General features: G+C 47.2%; 1 protein-coding gene, 1 long non-coding RNA gene and 2 other non-coding genes across 4 annotated transcripts; all 4 read left to right on the top strand.

Moving 5' to 3' along the window:
- The first annotated feature begins 4,592 nt into the window (after positions 1-4,592).
- LOC127224321 (heat shock 70 kDa protein 1A) lies at positions 4,593-6,758 on the top strand. Its single transcript, XM_051187303.1, has one exon. The coding sequence runs from the start codon at positions 4,700-4,702 to the stop codon at positions 6,623-6,625; it is 1,926 nt and encodes a 641-aa protein (XP_051043260.1). The 5' UTR covers positions 4,593-4,699; the 3' UTR covers positions 6,626-6,758.
- Positions 6,759-10,178: 3,420 nt separating this feature from the next.
- Positions 10,179-12,160, top strand: LOC127223872 (uncharacterized). Its single transcript, XR_007834670.1, has 5 exons — positions 10,179-10,250; positions 10,439-10,480; positions 10,688-10,727; positions 11,533-11,706; positions 11,966-12,160. It is a non-coding gene; the product is annotated as an uncharacterized LOC127223872 (long non-coding RNA).
- Positions 10,532-10,594, top strand: LOC127224436 (small nucleolar RNA SNORD48). The gene has a single exon (XR_007834713.1). It is a non-coding gene; the product is annotated as a small nucleolar RNA SNORD48 (small nucleolar RNA).
- On the top strand, positions 11,323-11,388 carry LOC127224435 (small nucleolar RNA SNORD52). Its single transcript, XR_007834712.1, has one exon. It is a non-coding gene; the product is annotated as a small nucleolar RNA SNORD52 (small nucleolar RNA).
- Positions 12,161-22,664: the final 10,504 nt, after the last annotated feature.

The following is a 22,664-nucleotide window of genomic DNA, read 5'->3' as shown; positions in this document are numbered from 1 at the left end:
AAGAGCTGGTACTTTTCTTCCAGAGGACTTGTTTTATTTCCCCAGAGCCAAGTTTAGAAACTTACAACTGTCTGTAAATCCAGTTCCAGGGGATTCAGTGCCCTGTTCTGTTCTCTAGGCACCTGACTACTGTACACATCCACACTATTAAAAATAAACCCTGGGCTGGGCGGTGGTAGCGCATGCCTTTAATCCCAGCACTTGGAAGGCAGAAGCAGGTGGATCTCTGCGAGTTCGAAACCAGCCTGGACTACAAGAGCTAGTTCCAGGACAGCCTCCAAAGCCACAGAGAAACCCTGTCTCGAGAAACTAAACTAAATAAATAAAAACAAATCCTGAAAACTCCCCAACTTTGCATCATAATAAAGTGACTTGCATCTTTTGTTTTGTGGTAGAAAATTAAAGCCAAAGCCTTTTTCATGCTACACAAGCACAGCAGAGGGGAGTGGTTTGGTTTTGGAAAAGGGTCTTACTCTGTAGCCCTGGATAGCCTGAAACTTGTTATATAGCCCAAGTTGCTTCAAACTTGTAACAGTGTGACAATCCTTCAGTCCCTGCTTGCTGGAGCTACAGAATAAGCCACCACACCTAACTTTAGCCCTGTTTTTGTGTTGAATTTAAAGTAATTCCCTTGTGCTGGAAACTGTCTCCCGCTTTGTTAGGACCTCAGCAAGAATGAATGAGTAGCCAGATATGAGTGTGTGGGCCTGCCAATCAAAGAAGGGAAAACTGCAGAGCCCATAATGTAACAGCTATAACAAAGTCAACTATAATTCTTTATGCCACTTTTGTTTTGCCTGAGTTTGGGGGGGGTGCTTATTTCATGAGACAGGGTATAATGTATTCTAGTCTGTCTTCAAGCTCACTATGTAGCCAAGGATAACCTTAAACTTCTGATCCTCCTGCTTCTCCCTCCCCACCAATGGTATCACAGGTGTGTGATACCAGCCCTGGTTTCTGTGGTGGCAGATTTAACCCTGGACTTTGTGCACACTAGGCAGACACACAGCTGAGCCACAGCCCCTGCACCCCTGTGTTTGCTATTTTCAAGGCAGAATTTCTTCTTTTAGCCCAGGCTGGTTATCAATCATCTCATAGCATCCTCTTGCATCATCCTCTCCCACTCTGAAATTACCGGTGCCCAACTTCACACCTGCCTGTAGTAGATACTGTTAAATCTGTTTTAGAGATGATCACCTGGGTGATTTAGTAGCATACAAATACTTCATTGTGGTTTCCTTTGGGTGTTTTGTTTTTCCCCTTTGTTTTTTCCAGACAGGGTTTCTCAGTGTAGACCTAGCTGTCCTGGAACTAGCTCTTGTAGACCAGGCTGGTTTACCTGCCTCTGCCTCCCGAGTGTTGGGATTAAAGGCTTGTGCCACCACTGCCTGGTTCAAGTATTTCATTGTTAAAAATAAAACAAAGCAAACCACCCTTGACCAAGAGGTAGATTCCAGACACAAAGCACAAACACAGGTCTTCCCCTACCCACAGTGTTTTTCCACTTGCTGGAAATCTACAGAGCTCTACTGCTACCAAAGCCTTTGCAATCTGCTTAAGAATGCCTGCCTTAGCAGGGTGTGGTGCTTATCCCTGTTACAGCATCTGAGAATCTGAGGCAGGAGAGCTGACATGAGTTCCAGCCAGCTTGGACTATGTGGTGAAACTATCTCAAAACTGAAACAGGAGAAACAGAACAAAAAGCAAAAAGGCCGCCTCCGGGATTCGCATCACTTGTTCCCTACGCTTGCTCTGGATACGCTTGGAATTGTATCATCTTTTTTAAAAAACGAGGCTGTTTTGAGAAACTGCAATTAAGAGGAGAGAAAAAAAGATGTTGGAACCCTGGGCTGAGGAAGCTCCTCCCCGCTCAAGAGTTCTTGGTGTCCTGTCCTGCCCCTGGCTCTCCCCACCCCTTAAAAGTCCTTCAGAGCCTTCCAGCTTCGGAACCCTGAACTCTGTTGTTTCCAAATATGGAACTTAGTAAAAACTTAGTTCCAGAATGAACCAAAGTCCTCTTGGTGTGTGTGTAGGGAGAGGGGGGTTATGGAAATTAAATCCAGGGTGTCTTGAACTAGAAGCTTGTATTTTACCAGCAGCTTGGGTTCTTTCAGACCCTCTGCCCTCCCAGCAATTAAACCTCTCACCACGCTTCTGCCCCCAAAACACCCAGGCTAAAAGGACAGACAAACTTCAAATCTCTTCTTGTGCAGAAATGGACATGGGCGGGGTATCATGGCAGCTCCCAGTGATCCTAGCACTTGTGTGGGTGAGAGAAAAGGCTCATGCAGCTTTCTTTCAAGGCCAGCCTTCCCAGCATGGAGTCCCAGACCACCCTTCACTGCAGAATGAGAGCCTGTCTCGATTTTTCTTTTAAAGATGCATTCTAAATATTACAGGAGTAAACCTAGGACTATCAGTGACCACAGATGGTGGTGAGCAGGCCTGGGGGGGCGGGGAGTAGGAACTCCTAGAGGCATCCCTAGCCAGAGATGCATAGAGTAATGGAAAAATCCTTGACGTTTAACCAGTTTGACCTGATTGGGGTAGTGATTCATCAGAACTGAATTCATTAGTTCTGACTATAAACAAGCTACAGCCTGCCAATAGGATCTATGCATCTTCAAAACATTGCCCAAGATCAGCAAACTAGTCAAATGCCCTTGGATTCCAGGAAGAGATATTTTCATATGGACTTACACACACACACACACACACACACACACAGATGTAAATGGAGCTGGGTTCTCTTCAGAAACTGCCTACACTCAGGAGCCTGTAGTACTTGTTCATACCTGGAATTCCAGGTCTTGGGAATAAAGGCTGGAGGATTGAGGGCTTAAGGCCAGCCTTGACAACTACACAGTAAATCCAAGGACAACCTGGGTTACAGGAGGCCCTATTTAAAAGAAAAAAAAAAAAAAAAAAAAAAAAAAAGGATTCGTGTATATAGTCTCCCTGCCATGGACTGTTACCTCAAAACTAAGGCTCCCTGATTTTTTTTTGAGAGACAGGCTCTAAGGTAGCCCAGGCTGGGCTCACACTTTCGATCCTCCTGCCTGCCCCTCCACAAGCATGGGCCACCACACCCAGCAGTCTATTGTGATTTCAGGTATCTAACTAGGGGTCTTTATTCCTTACACAGGAGGAGGAAGAGGGGCAGGGACAGACTAGATCATCTACGACTAAATGTATTTATAATCAAAACAGGGAATGAGATAAGGCACAGGTAAATTAGAAGGCGGGTCCCAACACCCCTGCCAAAGGGGCTCACACTTGGCTTTAAATGTACTGTAAGGTACGATACTATCAGAGAACACCACCTCTCTCCATCTAAAAGAGGTGACTGGTGAGGAGCAGCAGGCACAGAGAGCAGAAAACCCAAAGAACTCCAAGTTAACCCTCACCACACTTACTACCTCTATCAGAGCCAGGAACTGAGCAGAAAGACAGGTGCCGAGCAAAGAGCTACACAAAGGAAAAGCCAAGCTGGCATTCCCTACATTCCTTAAAATGTTACAGACAGGGTTTCCTTCTGTAACCTAGGTAGGCATCGGACGCGCTGCAGCCCTGCCTCAGCCTCTCAAGTGCTGGGATTACTGGTGTGAGCCACCACACCCCGCCAACTGCTATGGAAAGTTTTATTTTTCTTACAAATGCCAGGCTCCAGCCTGAGGCAAAGGGAGTGGCTGCCTGCTGGCACGGTCCACACCGCCCTGCCCTCCTGGGACACTTTCCTTATTCGGGTCACAGGTCCTCCTAACGCGAGAACCTAGTGTCTACACCCTTATTTTCTTTTGTAAACCTTTAGGACTCCGCTTGGAGATCTACTGCTTACTTCTTGTACGCTAACCGTGGTGTAAAAAACACCAAAGCAAAAACAAAACAAAACAAAAAAACCTATACTGTATGATCTTTTCTCTGTCCACTTTTTAACCTAAGATGGAGAAAAGAAGGGAAGAACCAGCATTCCTTAGGAGGTACGCACGCTGTCACTCGCAGCCAGAACCCAATCACAATCTTTTTTTGGCTAAACGTTATCCCGCCTCTTTAGAGAAACTTTCTGTGTCCGCCACCCTGTGGAAGACATTATAGTAAACCCAAAAGTCCCTAAGTGGTGTAAATCCGACTCGCCTCTCAGCGCCCAGCACCTCCAGAAGCTGACCATTCTCAGCTTCACCCAGAGAGACCGCTACAGTGCGTCGCCATGGCAACTGCACGTCCAGCCTATCCTCCCCTCCCCCCCCAGCAATCCGGCGTCTCCAGCGATCCCCAGAAGTGTCCGGAGAGTTCTGGACAGGGGTGGCTCCCTCCGCACCGATTACTCAAAGGAGGCGGGGATACTCCACCAGACGCGAAACTGCTGGAAGATTCCGGGCCCCACGGCCGCCTCCGGATCGCTGATTGGCCCAGGGCAGAGCGGGCGGGGCCGGAGGGCGCTCCATAAAGACACAGGGTGACCAGCAGGGAACCAGACGCACCCAGCCCTTCCCACTGAGATCTCTGGTTCCCCGCGGAGCCCAGAGAGAAGAGGAGCGGAGCGGAGCGGAGCGGAGCGGAGCGGAGCGGAGCGGAGGAGCTGCGCGTTCCCGACCGTCGGAGAGGACCAACCTCCTTCCCCGGAGCTTCCCCGCCGCAGAGCGCAGCCTTGCAGAAGCCGAGCGCCGACCCCCCGGCAGCAGAGAGAGAGAGCGGCGCCATGGCCAAGAACACGGCGATCGGCATCGACCTGGGCACCACCTACTCGTGCGTGGGCGTGTTCCAGCACGGCAAGGTGGAGATCATCGCCAACGACCAGGGCAACCGCACGACCCCCAGCTACGTGGCCTTCACCGACACCGAGCGGCTGATCGGAGACGCGGCCAAGAACCAGGTGGCGCTGAACCCGCAGAACACCGTGTTCGACGCGAAGCGGCTGATCGGCCGCAAGTTCGGCGACGCGGTGGTGCAGTCGGACATGAAGCACTGGCCCTTCCAGGTGGTGAACGACGGCGACAAGCCCAAGGTGCAGGTGAGCTACAAGGGCGAGAGCCGGGCGTTCTACCCCGAGGAGATCTCGTCCATGGTGCTGACGAAGATGAAGGAGATCGCCGAGGCGTACCTGGGCCACCCGGTGACCAACGCGGTGATCACGGTGCCCGCCTACTTCAACGACTCGCAGCGGCAGGCCACCAAGGACGCGGGCGTGATCGCGGGTCTGAACGTGCTGCGGATCATCAACGAGCCCACGGCGGCCGCCATCGCCTACGGACTGGACCGATCGGGCAAGGGGGAGCGCAACGTGCTCATCTTCGACCTGGGGGGCGGCACGTTCGACGTGTCCATCCTGACGATCGACGACGGCATCTTCGAGGTGAAGGCCACTGCGGGCGACACGCACCTGGGCGGGGAGGACTTCGACAACCGGCTGGTGAGCCACTTCGTGGAGGAGTTCAAGAGGAAGCACAAGAAGGACATCAGCCAGAACAAGCGCGCGGTGCGGCGGCTGCGCACGGCCTGCGAGCGGGCCAAGAGGACCCTGTCGTCCAGCACCCAGGCCAGCCTGGAGATCGACTCCCTGTTCGAGGGCATCGACTTCTACACGTCCATCACGCGGGCGCGGTTCGAGGAGCTGTGCTCGGACCTGTTCCGCGGCACGCTGGAGCCCGTGGAGAAGGCCCTGCGCGACGCCAAGCTGGACAAGGCGCAGATCCACGACCTGGTGCTGGTGGGCGGCTCCACGCGCATCCCCAAGGTGCAGAAGCTGCTGCAGGACTTCTTCAACGGGCGCGACCTGAACAAGAGCATCAACCCGGACGAGGCGGTGGCCTACGGGGCGGCGGTGCAGGCGGCCATCCTGATGGGGGACAAGTCGGAGAACGTGCAGGACCTGCTGCTGCTGGACGTGGCGCCGCTGTCGCTGGGTCTGGAGACGGCCGGCGGCGTGATGACGGCGCTCATCAAGCGCAACTCCACCATCCCCACCAAGCAGACGCAGACCTTCACCACCTACTCGGACAACCAGCCCGGGGTGCTGATCCAGGTGTATGAGGGCGAGCGGGCCATGACGCGCGACAACAACCTTCTGGGGCGCTTCGAGCTCAGCGGCATCCCGCCGGCACCCAGGGGCGTGCCCCAGATCGAGGTGACCTTTGACATCGACGCCAACGGCATCCTGAACGTCACGGCCACCGACAAGAGCACCGGCAAGGCCAACAAGATCACCATCACCAACGACAAGGGCCGGCTGAGCAAGGAGGAGATCGAGCGCATGGTGCAGGAGGCAGAGAGGTACAAGGCCGAGGACGAGGTGCAGCGCGAGAGGGTGGCGGCCAAGAACGCGCTCGAGTCCTACGCCTTCAACATGAAGAGCGCCGTGGAGGACGAGGGCCTTAAGGGCAAGATCAGCGAGGCCGACAAGAAGAAGGTGCTGGACAAGTGTCAGGAGGTCATCTCCTGGCTGGACGCCAACACGCTGGCCGAGAAGGAGGAGTTCGTGCACAAGCGGGAGGAGCTGGAGAGGGTGTGCAGCCCCATCATCAGCGGGCTGTACCAGGGTGCGGGCGCTCCCGGGGCTGGGGGCTTCGGGGCCCAGGCGCCCAAGGGAGGCTCTGGATCGGGACCCACCATCGAGGAGGTGGATTAGAGAGGTCCCTGTTTGCTCTCCCGGTGTCCTCTAGGATACAGACTGGTGGCACTTGAGGACTGCTGTCACATTGGCCATTACTGTCAGGGTTAGCCCTTCACTCCTGGGTTTATTCTAATAAGTTACAGCAATTGTAAGGTAATTGACTGTTAAATTTTGTATGTTTATGTTCTTTTTTTTTTTCATATTGCCAGCTTGTCTGGTGTCAGTAGTTCCTTCTTAACATAGTAAGGGGATTTTGCTTTTATGTACCTAAAGATGTGTGCAATTGAATGGATTTTTTTAGGAATGTGTTCTAGTGGCCTGGGAGGACCTCGTCCTGCTGCCCAGGGACCCATAGAGCCTCAGGGTTTGGTCCCAGTATAGAGCAGCTGGAGTTGATATGCCCTTTTCTCTCTCTGCAGTCATCTCTGAGACAAACTGGCTTCCAAACACTTCTTTGCACTGACTTTAATCTCCAGTATTAAAACTGTAATACCTGCTTGCCTTCGTCACAGTTTTGTGGTGTAACCCATATGTTCCTTGCATTTAATCTAAGGTGTGTAAAGATGGTAGCTTCCTGCCACCAGACAGATCAACACTGCCACCCTGTGGAGATTATTTTCTTTACAACATTACAAAGAAAAAAAAAAAACTCTTTATAACTCAATATTCAAAATAAACTGTTACAAGTATGTTTTGTCAGTGTGTATGTTGGGAGGGATGCTGAGTTCTGGGTTTACGTGGTTTCCCTGGTTTTGTGATGAGCAGAATATGTATTTGGGGGAATTTTGGTAAGTGTGGATTTTCTATGTGTTAGGCAGAATTTCTAAGTTGCAGGTGCTCACTCTGGGTAGGGCTCATTTTTGGGAAAGGTAGGAGTGGTGTTGAAAATATTTGGGGAATCAGCACGGGACTGTGACAACTCTGAACTCTTCCCTGACATTCCCCAGGGCTGAATCTAGACCAGTGTTTCTTAACCTGTGGGCCACAGTCCCTTTTTGGGTCAAAGGATCCTTTCACAGGTGACATCTAAGGCCATGGGAAAACAGACATTAACATGATTAATAACAGCAAAATTACAGTTATGAAGTAGAAATAAAAGAATTTTATGGTTTGTGGGGGAGGAACATGAAGAACTATATTAAAGGGTCACAACATCAGGAAGGTTGAGAACCCTAGATCTAGACTGTCAAGTGGGTTAGACTAGGGTTTCATCATGGAGCTAGTAGCCCTCTTTCTAACTTTCCCTTTGTTTTTGAGACAGAGTCTCACTATTCAGTTCTGCCTGGCCCTCAGGCTCTGAGATCTGCCTTCCTTTTTCACACCTGGTTCTTAATTACTTTATAAGATCAGAATTTAGACTTTCTCTAGCTCAGCCTTTCTTTTCAGTCCCCATCCCTGAACCCCCTAGCTGAAACTGTACACTTGCCACCCTACACCAGGTCTGACCACCTTTTTCTTTTTTGGGGGGAGGGGTATGTGTGTGTGTGTGAGAGAGAGAGAAATGGTCTTTTATGTAGCCCTGGCTGGCCTTTAATTCCTGCCCTGATAGCCTTTTGTCCCATGGATCTCCATCGTATTGGTGTAATGACATTCTCTGAGAGCTGGGGAGTGTAGCTCAGTGACAGAATGCCCACTTAGCAAGCATAAGGTCCTAGACACTCCCCAGCTCCACTGAGAATATCACTTACTTGGGCTGCATGTCAACCACCTGTAATTCCAGCATGTTTATACATAGCAAATTTCTAAGGCCATCCTGGGGTAAAGAAGTCATCAGCGATAGTTCAATGGCCCAAAAATAACTCTTGAGGCTAGCCAGGGCAATTATATTCATTGCAGAAGCAGTTTATTGCTGAGCCATACCAGACCATTAGAAGTCATCTGGCCTGAACATTTAGAGCTTGGAGTTGAAAACAGCTTCTTCCCATGTCACTCCCAGTAGGTACTCAGGCCTCTAAGAACTGAGAAATTCATCAAATATACAATTACTATAAGGATTCCTATACTTTTTTTAAAACTTTCATATATATATATGTATATATATATGTAATCTCTGTGTAGTATTGGCTGGCCTCAAATTGACAGAAATCGGTCTGCCTGTCTCCCAAATGCTGGGATCAGAGGCCTATGCCACCACATCCAACCTTATAAGAGATTTTTGATGGAAGGCTACATCCTTCGAGGGACTGGGTCAGATTGAAGAATGTATGGCAACAATCCATTTCTTATACATACAGTGGTCTTCCAAGTGTTATTTATAATCTTGTTTCTCAGTTAGGGTCTTACTCAGTAGCCCAAACAGGCCCTGAGCTCCATAAATAGCACAGCACAGCTCTCTAACTTTGATTTCTTTTTAGTTTTTCCAGACAAGTTTTTCTTGTAGCCCTGGGTATTCTGGAACCCCTGCTGTAGATCAGGCTGGTCTGGAACTCAGAGATTTGATGTCTCTGCCTTCTGAGTGCCAGGATTAAAACTGTACACTGCCACCTCCCAGCTAAAATGCATTTTAAAAATTTATGCCAGAGCAACTCACAATGGCTCACACATGTAATCTGAGCATTTAGGAAATGGAGGCAGGAGTGTTGAGTGGTACACAATTAGCTGTCTCAAAAAAAAAAAAAAAAAAAAAAAAAGAAAAGAAAAAAGAAAATGACAAAGGGGGCTCAAGAAATGGCTCAGTGATTAGGAGCACTTTCTGCTTTTCTAGGGGACCTGGATTCAGTGCCCAGCACCCATATCAGGTGGCTCACAACTTCCTGTAACTACAGTTCCAAAGGATCCAAAGCGCTCTGGCTGGCTTTGGCAGGCATTTGCACACATGTGGTGCACACACATATACATAAATAAAAAATTTTTTTTGTTGTTTGTGTTTTTCGAGACAGGTTTCTCTGTGTAACAGCCCTGGTTGCCCAAGAGTTTGCTTTGTGGACCAAGCTGGCTTGGAATTCACAGAGATCCATTTGCCTCCGCCTCCAAGTACTGGGATAAAGGGCATGCACTACCATGCCCGGTCATAATACTAATTTTTAAAATCTCTTTTAAAAGCGTCAAGCCTGCAATTCTAAGCATTATTGGAACCCACTTTGGAGGCATGAATACGCGGTTGGGGGCGGGGGTTTACTATTCAATAAAGTTTTTTTTTTTTTTTAATAAAAAGAATGTAGAGCAGACGCTGAGCTGCGAATTCAGATTTTTGTGGCTGGGGGAGTTGTGAGTCCCCTAGGGTGGACTGGATCCAGAGAGAGTCACTACAGCCACAAACCTCTAGGCGGCCAGAGAGCGCACGCACTCAGTCAGCTCTCCGGGGTCCTTATCCCTCCTTGGCCGTCTAGACCGCCTGGTTGCATTTTTCTTTCCTTTGGTTTGGTAATTAATCATCAGAATTCAAGAGTCATGCATGACTCTCCACTCAGGAGAGTGAGCGACACAGTTCCACTTAGTTCCCTCTGCTTAAGCCAGCGCGAGTAGGTCAGGCATATTCGAAGACGACTGTACCCGTCAGGACCCCGGCCGGGTGCGGCTATAAAGCGCGCAGGCGGCGGGCGGCCTGTCTCTTTGCACGTTTGCAGTAATGGCTGGCTACGGTCTGTCGCGCTCTGCAGGGTTCCTGAATGTTGAGCCCCGCGCCGGCCTCGTGCAGCAGGTACTGGGGGGTGGGGAGGCATGGGGAGGGCACTGCGGTGTGGGGCTGGGCAGGATGACCCACATTTACAGACTAGAGTTTCTGATGTCTCCGTGACGCCACCCCTTGGAACTGACCCAGCCCGGGTTTAGGGAGGGAGGCCGGCCCTGATCTCACGGACCCATGCTCACTCCCTGCTCTCTTTCCAGCCTCCTCACACTCGCCAGCAGGGCCTAGCCACATGCACGATGGTACGTGGATGGTGAGGGCGGGATGTGGAGGGGCTGGTGTTGGGGGACGGCGGTAATGATGAACTCTGGTGATTCTGAGTGTCTCGCTGACGCCATCACCGCAGCGCGCTGACCGCCCCTGGGTCCAGAGCCTGCAACATTGTGGTTTCTGCGCCTTAGTGGCCTGGAGTGCTTAATGATTCCCTTTTGTGTCTTGCTCCCTGTTAGGATTTGAGGACACCCGCCTGCCGTTTACTGTTAGAAAAGGGTTAGTATTTGACCCTCGCCGGATTCCTTTATTCTTAAGCCTTTAAAAATGTTACGTGCACGTTTGTGAGGGCTTCAGATCCCTTGTAACTGGAATTACAGATGGTTGCAAATTGCCATTTGGGTCTTGGAAATTTAGTCAGGGTCCTCTGGAAAAGCAGCCAGTGCTCTTAACCACTAAGCCATCTATCCAGTCACCTTGCTTGATAACGTTAAGGCTGCCCTTCTATCCTGCCACTCACTGACGCTGGTGCCTGAACCTTAGCGCCCACAGACATGCCAACATTCCCAGCTTTAGCCTAATCCAAACTTTGAACTGCTGGGATTTTTCTGTATACCGGTGCTTTATTACGTTAGTATACGTCAGGAACTTTTTTCTGAAACACTGGCCACAAGGGGTTTGTCAGGTGTGGCTTTAATGTTGTACCGCCTTTTTCTCTTAACAGTTTTTAGTAGTTATGACTAAGAATACAAACATGACCCGCTATAATGTTTTCTTGCTTCTCAGACTAACATTCCCTGGACTTATATTGAATCCATTCCTACTGAGGCTGGTGCTTTGAAAACAATGCTTTTGATTCAGGTCTCCCTCAATTGGGAGTGATGATTTCACAGACTAGAGTCTCTGACGCTGGTCCTGATGTCAACTATAAATCTGACTCATTTGGGGAACCTGAAAATTCTGGGTGTGCTATTTACACCTCCCTGGGATGGGATCCAATGTCCCATAATGCTGGGTGGTCTAGCCCTCCTGAGGTGTATAGCTGGCTGCTGCGTGTCACTCATGGTCCTATTTTCATCTCTAGAATGAGCTCTGAAGACTACACAGGCTTCATCCTGATCCCTATATTGTGGGCTGCCCTCAGGGGCCCAGCCTAAGGTGGAACCTGCTAGAAGTGACCCAGGATGCTTTGATTGTACTTGCCCAATCATTCTGCTGTCAGGTGGAAGGCAAGCGCTTCTTCCTGCTTGCTATGGTGGTGAGTGTTCTAGTTATTTTTTCTATTACTGTAATAAGGGCCCTGACTACTTGGGGAGGAGCTTAAGTGGTTTGGCTTATGGTCTGTGGAGTAATGAATGCTGCTTGCTGCTTTCTCCTGTGGGTTACCACTGGGTGCTTACTAGTCAAGAGAATGCCCTGTAACATACCTGTTAGGGTACTTTCCATAGTGACTAGTTAGACTAGTTTTTCTCAGGATCCAGCATGGGCTCTAAGACCTGTTTCATTTCTGTTTACAGGACTTAACTACTACAAAAGGTGAAGACTTTGTTTTTGCTGTGTCAACAGCTGCTATGAACAATATCAGCTGGACTTGTGGCCCAGAATGGACAGCATCACTCATTTGAGCTATGCAAAGGAAGCTTGTCTCTCCCTAAAATAAATACATATTTTATCTTGGTTTTCTCTGGAAGATTCTAATAAAATACTTAAACCCTGAATTGATTGGTATCTGAAAGGGTGGAAAGATTTTTTTGTGAGTAAAAGGTTCCAATAATTAGAAAAAAGTAATTGTGATTAACCTGCTAATCTGTGTCCCACAACTGCATCAAATATGCAGGAATAGGAGGAGCTCAGGCCCTCTTTGAGCTATTATGGTCTGTTCTCATGCAGGTTAAGCCTCACCTGGGTGGCATGTACTCTTGAGCAATACACCAGCCATGACTCAATGTTGAGTGAATAGGCAATTTGTAAATGTAGAGTATTACATTTGTAAATTTGAGTATTATCACGGATTAGCTGTGATGACTGTTAGCAACTATGACAGGTTGTGTAAGAAGGGCACAGTGCAGTATGGTAGACATTTGCCCAAGGTCATAATCTCTGAAGCACCTGCCATGGACAATGGTAGTGCTAAGCATTACACAGTCTTCTCTCCCAAGGCTAATGCTATTTAATGTTCTTTACAGAATTCAAAGAACACATTCAAATAACCTTGTACATTTAGCTACTATGGTTAAACCTCATCTCTGGGGCAACATCTCACCCACGTGTAAACATCCCAGATAACTGGTGTGTTAACTTGGCATGTCAGCCAGAGAACTCTAGCACCCTGGAGTATCCCAGAGACTCTTAGTAAGATAAGGGCAGGGTATGATTACTCCATGGTAGAGAGCTCTGCCAGAAGCTATAGGTTTGGTCCTGGCATTTGGGGAGGCAGAGGCAAAAGGATCAGATAAGGTCATTCTGCTATGTGTAGCAAACAAAAATAAAGGAATGTGGGGAAGAGACCATCATGGAGTTGAGGTTGAAAGGGATGGGAATTATTACATCATGGAGTTGAGGTTGAAAGGGATGGGAATTATTAGGGTATACTAGACTCACCTATGAAACTTACAAAGAACTTTATTTTCAGCACAGTATCTCTAGCTATCCTGGAATTCAATCTGAAGACCAGGCTGGCCTTGAACTCAGGTCTCTCTGCCTCTCTAGTGCTGGATCAAAGGTGTGTGTCACTACACAAAATGGTGTGCTGTTGAGGAAGACACCAGCCATAGATCCCTGGCTCCAAGTACACACAGGAAGTGTTTCAGGGAATGAAGACAATGGTTCCCACCTGTAATCCTAGCACTTCAGCAGGGAGAAGAGTTTGAGAACAGCCTGAACCACAGATCTTTGTCACAAAAATGTCTTTGGGTTGGGCTCAGAGTCCAACACCAGGTAAAGTTTAAAGCAATACTCCAGGCATAGTGGTGCATGCCTGTAATCCTAGCATTTGGGAGTAGAGGCAGGAGAATCAGGAGTGCGGAGTGACAGTACAGAGTTTGAGGACACAAGGTGCCATTTCAAAACAAAAAACACATTTGTTTTTCTTTTGTTTTTTTTCGAGACAGGGTTTCTCTGTATTACTTTGGAGCCTATCCTGGAACTAGCTCTGTAGATCAGGCTGGACTGGAACTCAAAAGATCCACCTGCCTCTGCCTCTGGGAATGCTGGGATTAAAGGCTTGAGCCACAAATGCCCAGCCACAATTTTCTTTTTAAATAATTTTTTTTTATTGTATATGCATTGGTGTTTTGCCTGCAAGTGTGTCTATGTGAGGGTGTCAGAACTTGCTGTTACAGCTGTGAGCTGCCATGTGAATGTTGGAAATTGAACCTCGGAAGAACAGTGCTCTTATCCACTGAGCCATCTCTCCAGCTCCTGGACAGGATACAGACACTGTACTCGTGAATTCACAGAAGCTGTGTTTGGCAACACAAGACTTGGCTCATGGATACTCTGGCCCAGCCTCATTCTTCCCTGAAGAGCTCTAGGCAATTAGTGGTCACTGGGGAAACCTGACTGACATTGTCTTTTTCTTTTTTAATTTTAAGTAAATTTTAAATTTATGTCTATAGATGTTTTGCCCCCATGTATGTCTGCTACACTCTTCTGACCTGGGGCACCAGGCACACACATGGTACATGTGCATGCAGGCAAAACACATATGCGTAAAATAAATAAATCTCAGACAATTTTTAAAATGTAATTTTAGGTCAGGCAACTTAGACAAAGGGAGAAACCCTTTGTCAAAACAAAAACAGAAACAAATAAGAAAAAAAGTGTGTTTAGGTGTATGGATAATTTGCTGTCATTTGGATCACATGCATGCAATTCCCATAGCGGCCAGAAGTGGTAGGTCAGATGGCCTGAACCTGTAATTATTAGTGTGTATTAGATCTGGGTCATCTGGAAGACCAACCAGTATATGCTTGCTTGCTTGCTTGCTTTATTTATTTATTTGTTTGTTTGTTTATTGAGACAGAGTCTCACTCTGTAGCGTGGCTGGCCTGGAATGCGTTGAGTTCAAGACTGTTCTTGAATTTACAGAGATCTGCCTGTTGTCCCTGCCTCTAAAGGTGTCAAACTGCACCCCTGCCTGACCTTCAGATTTTTTACTCTGATGGGTCTGTACTGAATATAATTTCTCACAACACTTAATTGGTGTTACAGTATTGTAGGAAACAGGAATGATTAAGATTCTGGAGGTAGCAGGGCTGTGGTGCTCACCTTCAATCCCAGCACTCTGGAGCACAGGCAGGAGGATCTCTGAGTTCCAGGACAGCCAGGGCTACACAGAGAAACCCTGTCTCGACAAAAACAAAATCAAACCAAAAAGAAGTAGAGGCTGGAGAGATGGTTCATTGGTTAAGAGTACTGGCTGCTCTTATAAAAGACCCTGTTTTGGCCCAGTGGTGGTGGCACACACCTTTAATCCTAGCACTCCGGAAGCAGAAGCAGGCAGATCTCTGTGAGTCTGAGGCCAGCCTGGTCTACAGAGCTAGTTCCAGGACAGGATCCAAAGCTAAAGAGAAACCCTGTTTCAGAAAAAACAAAACAAACAAACAAACAAACAAAAACACAGAAAGAAAAAAGACCCCAGCATCCACTTAATGGCTTACAACCATCTGTGACTCCAGTTCCATGAGACCCAACATCTTCTGGTCTCTGTGGCACCAAATATACGTGATGCATAGACACATATGCAGGCAAAACACTCATACAAATAAAATGAAAAGAGTAGTAGATGAAGATTCTAAAGGCATGCAGAATAATTTTTCCAACAAGAGCGTGGGCTTGGTCCTCAGCTCTGAGGGGCCACAGGATTGAGGGTTGGAGGGTAGAGTCTGGGAAGACAGAATACTTTTGGGGGAGGGATTTGAGACAAGGTTTCTCTGTGTAGCCTTGGATGTCCTGAACCTCCCCCTCTCTTGGAGATCTCAAAGTCACAGAGATCCTACTGACTCTGCCTCCTGAGTGCTGGGATTAAAGGCGTGCACCACCAAGGCGGGCCAGAATACTTAGTTAATTTTGACCAACTTAGTCATTCTGACAGTGAAAAATTTTAGTTTGCAGAGCAAGGATGTAGGGAAGGGGCAGGAAAATAATTCTTGCAAGCAGAATATAGAAAATCATAAAGAATGGACGTTGACATGGGAGGAAAAAACAGGAATTATGAGAACAAGAAAAGTTACTGTGGTGATAGGGCTAGTGGTCATGCTAGGCTGATCTTGTTAAATAGGGCTAGTTACTGAATCATCAAACCTTTGCGGAGTAACTGAAGTCTCTAAATGTACAGCCAAGAGAAAGCCAGAGTATGAGAAAAGTTTCTCACAGGTCTTGGCCCACAACAAGGAAATAGGCCCCCAACCCTAGAACAAATGATTCCAGATGAACAGCCCTGTTTGGGTCACTCCTGGCCAACGGACAGTCTGGGGACTTTCCAAGTCATTCTATGGTTTATCCTTTGAATAAGAACAGGCCATACCTGGTGATCTCTCAATCATGAGATCATACTTTGTAATCAATCACCTTGTGCCCCATGCATGTATGCTGATTTGTGGTCTTCTCTATAAAAAGAGCCTGAACCCTTTGAGGGGTGTGTAGCTTTCCCCAAGATCGCTGACACCCGAGCGCACTCGTTCAATAAACTCCTCTTGCTTGTTGCATCTCCTGGTTTTGGTGTTTGTGTCTCAGGGCTCTCCCATCAGCCCATCAGGACTCCAGAATTAGGGTCTAACAACAGTCCCCTCATGTGTAAGCAAATGAGAGCATATCTTTACTCTCACAGAGAGGTAATGATGTGTAATATTCTTTTTTACATAAGTTGCTCTTCAGAAGGCTTAGTACATGACTGCATCCAGGTGTGAGTGACAATCTTCCCAGATGGTCACTTATATAGCCTGTTCAATACCTCACCTGCCCTTGCCTAACCCTTGACATCTCTTTGTAAACGGTCAATCATGCATTTATCCAAAGGTCTCTTCTGCATATCTTTCCCTTCTTGCCATGATCCAAACTGTCCCTACTCTGAGAGGTGGTCAGACCCCCTTTTGGTGCCAGCTCAGGCTCGAGGCATAAGACTGACCCACTGTCAGTCACACAGGGCTTGGGATGCAACTCAGGTGGTACTGTTTCCCTGGCATGTACAAAGCCCTGGGACTGTTCACACAGCAATGCCAAGCACAGTCCTGTCATCTCAGCACTTGGGAAGGACAGATAGGAGGGTTGGGAGTTCAAAGCCATCTTCAGCTGTGCAACTAATTCTGAGCTATGTAAGATCTTGTTAAAAAAAAACAAACATGTCTCTGAGGCAGACAGATCCTGGTCTGTTCTGTCTCTTCCCCTTCTCTCTTTTCCCTCCTCTCTCTCCCTCCCTCTCTCTCTCTTCCCCACTCCTTTCCCAATAAAACATCCTTCCATGAAAAAGCAAAACAAAACAAAACAAAAAAACAAAATAGCCTGGCATGGAGGTGCACACCCCTGATCTAGCACTGGAAGGCAAAGGCAGCCTGATCTATGTAGTGAGTTCCAGCACAGCCAAAGCTACATAGTGAGACCCTAGCTCAAAAAAATAAAACGAACAAAGACCCTCCAAAGCCTTAAAAACACAAAAAACTATTTCTGTTCAGTTGAGACCATTGCCCAACGGGTTCCCATCCTCTAAACCCACAGCTTCCTGTAATGAGGTGATTTAAAAAGACATTTACACACTATCTTCATCACCCTAGCAGCCTTTATCTACACACCAGAAGTGGAGGAACCACAGAAACTACCATCATCCCACATGAACCTCCCCTCAGGGGCAATCTGCTGGAGCAGGCTGGAACCCAGGCAGACAATGAGGCTGCCCAGGCCTCAGCCCTGGAGTTCTCTCCCCATAAACTCTCCACAGGATTGGGAATTGTGCGGCACCATGCCTAGCCTCAGTGTCAACTGCTCTTCCATATAGGTAAAATTTTAGAAATCATTAATGATAATATTGTTTTTTGCATTCCTATCTCAGGTGTGCCTGATGTATGTTTTCCTGTAAGTAATGGAAGCCAGCACAGGGCAGCCTGACTCCTTGAACCACAGACATGGGATGCTGACTGTCTTGAGCAAAAAACTTGTCAGCCAACTAGCAGCCAGACCACCCTCTGCCAGCACCAGAAGCACCAGAGAGCTTTGAGAGAACTGTGTAACCGAAACTGATGCTTCAGACCCTGGAGGCATGTCCCGAGCCAGGGCTGTTTGAAACAGTTTGTACCATAAAAAAAAATTTACTTTTTATTATGTATACAGTGTTCTGCCTGGCCTGCCCACCAGAAGAGGGCATCAGATCTCTATTATAAATGGTTGTGAGCCACCATGTGGTTGCTGGGAATTGAACAATTGGTGCTCTTAAGAGCTATTCAGGTTCTTAGAAAGAAAGTCGGGAAAAACTATCCTGTGTTGCCTCCCTTAGAGTAGCATTAGACCTAATAAAACACATCTTCCTGGTGGGCAAGATAGCTTTGCGTTTAAGGTACTTGCCACCTAGCCTGACAATCTGAGTTTGATCCCTGGGATCATCATGGTAGAGAGAAATGACTCCCAAAAGTTGTTGTCTGGCTAGGCGTTGGTGGTACACGCCCTTAATCCCAGCACTGGGGAGACTGAGGCAGGTGGATCCCTGTGAGTTTGAGACCAGCCTGGTCTACAGAGTGAGTTCCAGGACAGCCAGGGCTACAGAAAAACCTTGTCTTTAAAAACAAACAAAATCAAAACAAAACTTTTTTGACAATTTGTGGAAAATGGCAGTGCTAGTTGGTCGCTCCTGACATCTTTGGGTAAACTGACAAAGGAAAAGATATTTGTGTGCTCTTTCCTGAATTTCTTTATCGTATTATGTAATGTCAACTAAGAGAATATCAGTGGTCATCATATTTAAGTTGTCCCTGGAGGAACATTGGTACATATTCTAGTTTATAATGTATTTTGTGGTTGTACAACGGGTACTTACTCTAAGTCTAACTATGACCTGCTTAAATATATAATGTGTTTGCAATTGTACATGGTATAGCTATATTAGGCATAATTATGACCTAGTTATTGTTTTTGTTTGGAAATTAAGCATGAAATAAGGAGTTATGGTTTTATGCCAAGTTGACAAGGGATGGACTTGTAATGGCTGTCACTTCACTACATCTGCAATTAACTAAAACCCAAGGGACTAGGTACACCTATGAGGGGTTTCTCCCTCCCTCTCTCTTTTTCTTTCTTTCTTTCTTTCTTTCTTTCTTCTTTTTTGGGTTTTCAAGGCAGGGTTTCTCTGTGTAGCTCTGGCTGTTCGGGAACTCACTCTGTAGACCAGGCTAGCCTTGAACTCACAGAGATCCACCTACTTCTGCCTTCTGAGTGCTGGGATTAAAGGCATACCACCACCACCTGGCTCTTTTTCTTCTTCTTAATACAACTGATTTGTGTCCACATTGGCCCGAACTTCATGTGAGGAATACTGGCTGGCCTCAAATTCTTAATCCTTCTGCCTCTACTGGGATTTCAGGCTTAAAAACATAGATATGGTTGGTGATTCTCAAAGGGCTGAGAAAATGCAAACACTAAAATGTCCACAGGGACACCTCACTTGGCGCTCCAATGGGCTGATCTCTCAGAAAACAACTGCTTTGAGCTAAGCCAGAACACAACACACAGGGGAATCCTGTCTCAGGGGCTTGGGCTAGCACAACAACAGAAGGCTTCACAGATGAAAACTCATACTATAGCCAGGCATGGTGGCTCCCTGCATGTGGGAGATGGAGGCAGGCTAGCCTGGGCTACATGCTAAGTTCTATACCAGCCTGGGTAAGACTTCTTCTTCTTCTTCTTCTTCTTCTTCTTCTTCTTCTTCTTCTTCTCCTTCTTCTTCTTCTTCTTCTTCTTCTCCTTCTCCTTCTCCTTCTCCTTCTCCTTCTCCTTCTCCTTCTCCTTCTCCTTCTTCTTCTTTTCATTCCTCCTCCTTCTCCTCCCTCCTCCTTCTCCTCTTCTTCCTTGTTGTTTTGAGACAGGGTTTCTCTGAGTAGAGAAACTGAGTAGTCCTGGCTGTCCTGGAACTCACACTGTAGACCAGGCTGGCCTCAAGCCTATAGAGATCCTCCTGCCTCTGCCTCCGAGTGCTGGGATTAAAGGCATGCACCTCCACTGCCCAAGGAGACCTTTTCTTAAAGGATGATATGATGCCTTTGGCTTCTGGCCTCAGCGGGCACCTGAACTCACCCGCACATACCCATTACACACATACACATAATCTAAAAAACAAACCTATTTTAAAAATTGATATCAGGAGACAGCTTAGAGGTAGACAGTGGGTTAGCATGTGGAGGTCTTGGCCTTAATTCCCAGAAAAAGGGGTGTGTGGGGCGGATAAGAAAGTGAATAACCATTTTAGAATAAAAAGAAATATACAGAAAAAAACATGCTGGGTAATGGTGGTGCACATCTTTAATTCCAGCACTTGGGAGGCATAGGCAGGTGGATTTCTGTGAAGTCGAGGCCAGCCTGGTCTACAGAGCTAGTTCCAGGACAGGCTCCAAAGCTACAGAGAAACCCTGTCTAAAAAAAAAAAGAAAAGAAAAGAAAAGAAAGAAAGAATAAATGCAAGATACTATTGTTCGGTTGGAACCCGGAGAGCCCCATTCCTGTCTCTCTCTCTTCAAACCCGCCCACTCAGAGTCTCCAAACGAAGGAAAGGTGCTAAAAAACCCAGTTCCAAATTTTTGGTGGCTACTGCAGCATCCTCCCCTGGAATTGCCAGCAGGCCAGGTCCCCGCCTAAGTGTTCAGCTTTTGACCATACTTGGACACAAACCTAGCTTGTGGCAGACATGTCATCCCCCTTGCCTACAAGCTATATAATCTCCCTGCTGGAGTGTGTGATTTCTCCAGCCTACATCTCTGGAAATTGCTTTGCTCAAATAACCCTATTGTTATACTTTTTCAGTTTGGCTTGATCTGGCTTACTGTGTTTGCAGAGAAACCTTTAATGGGAGAGAGCAGAAACCTACTAATTATATTTAAAATAAATACACAATTAATAGGTTAACTGGAAGACCAAGTGGCACTTTAGTGACCTGAAAAGGACAATCACCCTTCAACAGCAAGAGAAGCTTCTCCGAATGAAGGACCTTGAGGCTGTGCCAACCAACAAGGCTTGTTGTTCTGGCCACTCAGAATTTTTTTGTTTGTTTGTAGACCAGGCTGGCCTTGAACTCATTGGCCACTTAGGTTTAACGCTGTCACTCCAACAGTCACAGGCTTTGCCCAAGGACAGGGGCAGCAAATCTCAGTAGGCGAGACAAGACCTTCCAATGATTATCTCTAGACATTGTTGTGGTTTTCAGTTTTGAGAACAGGTCTCATGTAGCCAAGCTGGTTTCCAACTGGCCAATGAGGTATCTCAGTGTCTCCTGCCTCCCACAAGGCTGTCTTTTAATTACTGTTTTATTTTTCAAAGAATAAGGAAACAAGTTATCCCAAGGGTAAAGTACATGCTGACTCTTTAAGTGTTATATGTCATCGTCCCTGGTCAAGTGGAAATGATCACATTCTAGAATGCCTATTGCCCATCATTAAACCATTAACATCTAAAAATACATCAAAGGTAAAGATGTCTGCCAACACTTTCCAGTTAAACATAGCAGGTAACAAACTGGTAAATGACTTTCTAAGGACCTTGTGGTCTTGTGGTGGTAGATCTTGGGGGCTGGACATCTTCCAGGACTATACAAGGAATCCCTATACTCTACTGTTTTTTGTTTTTTGTTTTTGTTTTTTTGTTTTTTTGTTTTTTTGTTTTTTTGCATGTTGAGGCTGGAAAGCAAGGCCTTGAGCATGGGTGTGCTCCTGACTACACACCCCAGCCTAACCTTTTTTTATGATGGACAGTAAATAGTATGAAGAAAGAGCCAGGCCTAAAGGCATGGGACTTACCACACAGCTGTTCAAGAGGCCTGAAGTATTGCAAGTGAAAGGCCAGCCTGGGCTACAGAGTGTGATCAAAGCTTGGAAAATTTATCTAGATCCTGTCTCTATAGAGTGTGATCAAAGCTTGGAAAACTTATCAAGATCCTGTCTCAAACAAACAAATAAATAAATAAATGGGAGCCAGATAGTGGTGTCTCGCCTTTAATCCCGGCACTCAGGAGGCAGGGGCTGGTGGATCTCTGTGAGTTTGAGGCCAGCCTGGTCTACAGAGGAAGTTCCAGGACAGCCAGGGGTATACAGAGAAACCCTGTCTCAAAACAAACAAACAAAACAAAACAAAACAACAACAACAAAAAAACCCCTAAAAAACAAGAAACCAAAAATAACATAAGGCAAACAAATAAATAAAATAGAAACGGATTAGAGATAAAGCTTGATAGTATAGTCCTCACCTCAAAAGTGTGCCCTATCTAATCTAATCTTCAGGACAGCGTGGGGTGGGGGTGTGCCCTGGGGTGGGAGGATGGAATCAGGAGTTTAAGGCCAGGCTTTGCTCTATAGGAAATTTGGGGTTTGAGACCAAGTTTCAGGTTTAGATCTTATCTAAACTCTTTCTCAAAAAGAGAGGGAGAGAGAAAGGGAAAACTTAAACAACTAGTCAAAATCAAATCAAGTGAACCCAGGACATGCCCAATTATGCACTCAGCCCTGGGCTCCATCTCTGCAAAACCCACACCCTCTTCTTGCTCTGATTCCCGCTGAGAGGAAACTCTACCATTCATGTTCTTCACTGCCAAGCCTGTCTCCCCCTTCTGTGCCCCCCCCCCAGTTTGGCATACAAGGCCTAGGGCATTTCTCCTAATCCCTGTGACCAATGCTGTGTTGATCTGACTCAGCACAGAGGCAGGGGAGCTGGTGCTAGCCTTGGCACCGCATTCCTGGACAGTCCCTGCTCCCACTGCTTCCCACCGGGTCTCCAATTGCCAGGGCAGCTCAACATCTCCAGTTAGCCTCTGCCTGCCTGCTTGCCTGCTTGCTTGGTGGAGGCCAAACTGCCACTTAGTAACTTTTACAGGCCTGAGTTTGGACAGAATTCTTGAGTCAGACCCAACAGACCAAACTAAGGCTTGAAGCTGTGTCACCCCACTAGGGCCTTGACTTACAGATTTGGGGCCACAGGAAATGAGATTCTGGCGAGCGAGGTCCATTTCACAGAAGTGAAACCCTCCATTAG

This window comes from Phodopus roborovskii, unplaced genomic scaffold (assembly GCF_943737965.1).
Source record: "Phodopus roborovskii unplaced genomic scaffold, PHOROB, whole genome shotgun sequence".
Taxonomy (NCBI): Eukaryota; Metazoa; Chordata; class Mammalia; order Rodentia; family Cricetidae; genus Phodopus; species Phodopus roborovskii.
Note: the sequence above shows the minus strand (reverse complement) of the source record. Positions and strands in the feature narration are given on the sequence as shown.

Bases quoted from the DNA above. Each gene is read 5' to 3' on its own strand.
- LOC127224321 (XM_051187303.1), top strand. From the start codon at position 4,700: ATGGCCAAGAACACGGCGATCGGCATCGACCTGGGCACCACCTACTCG.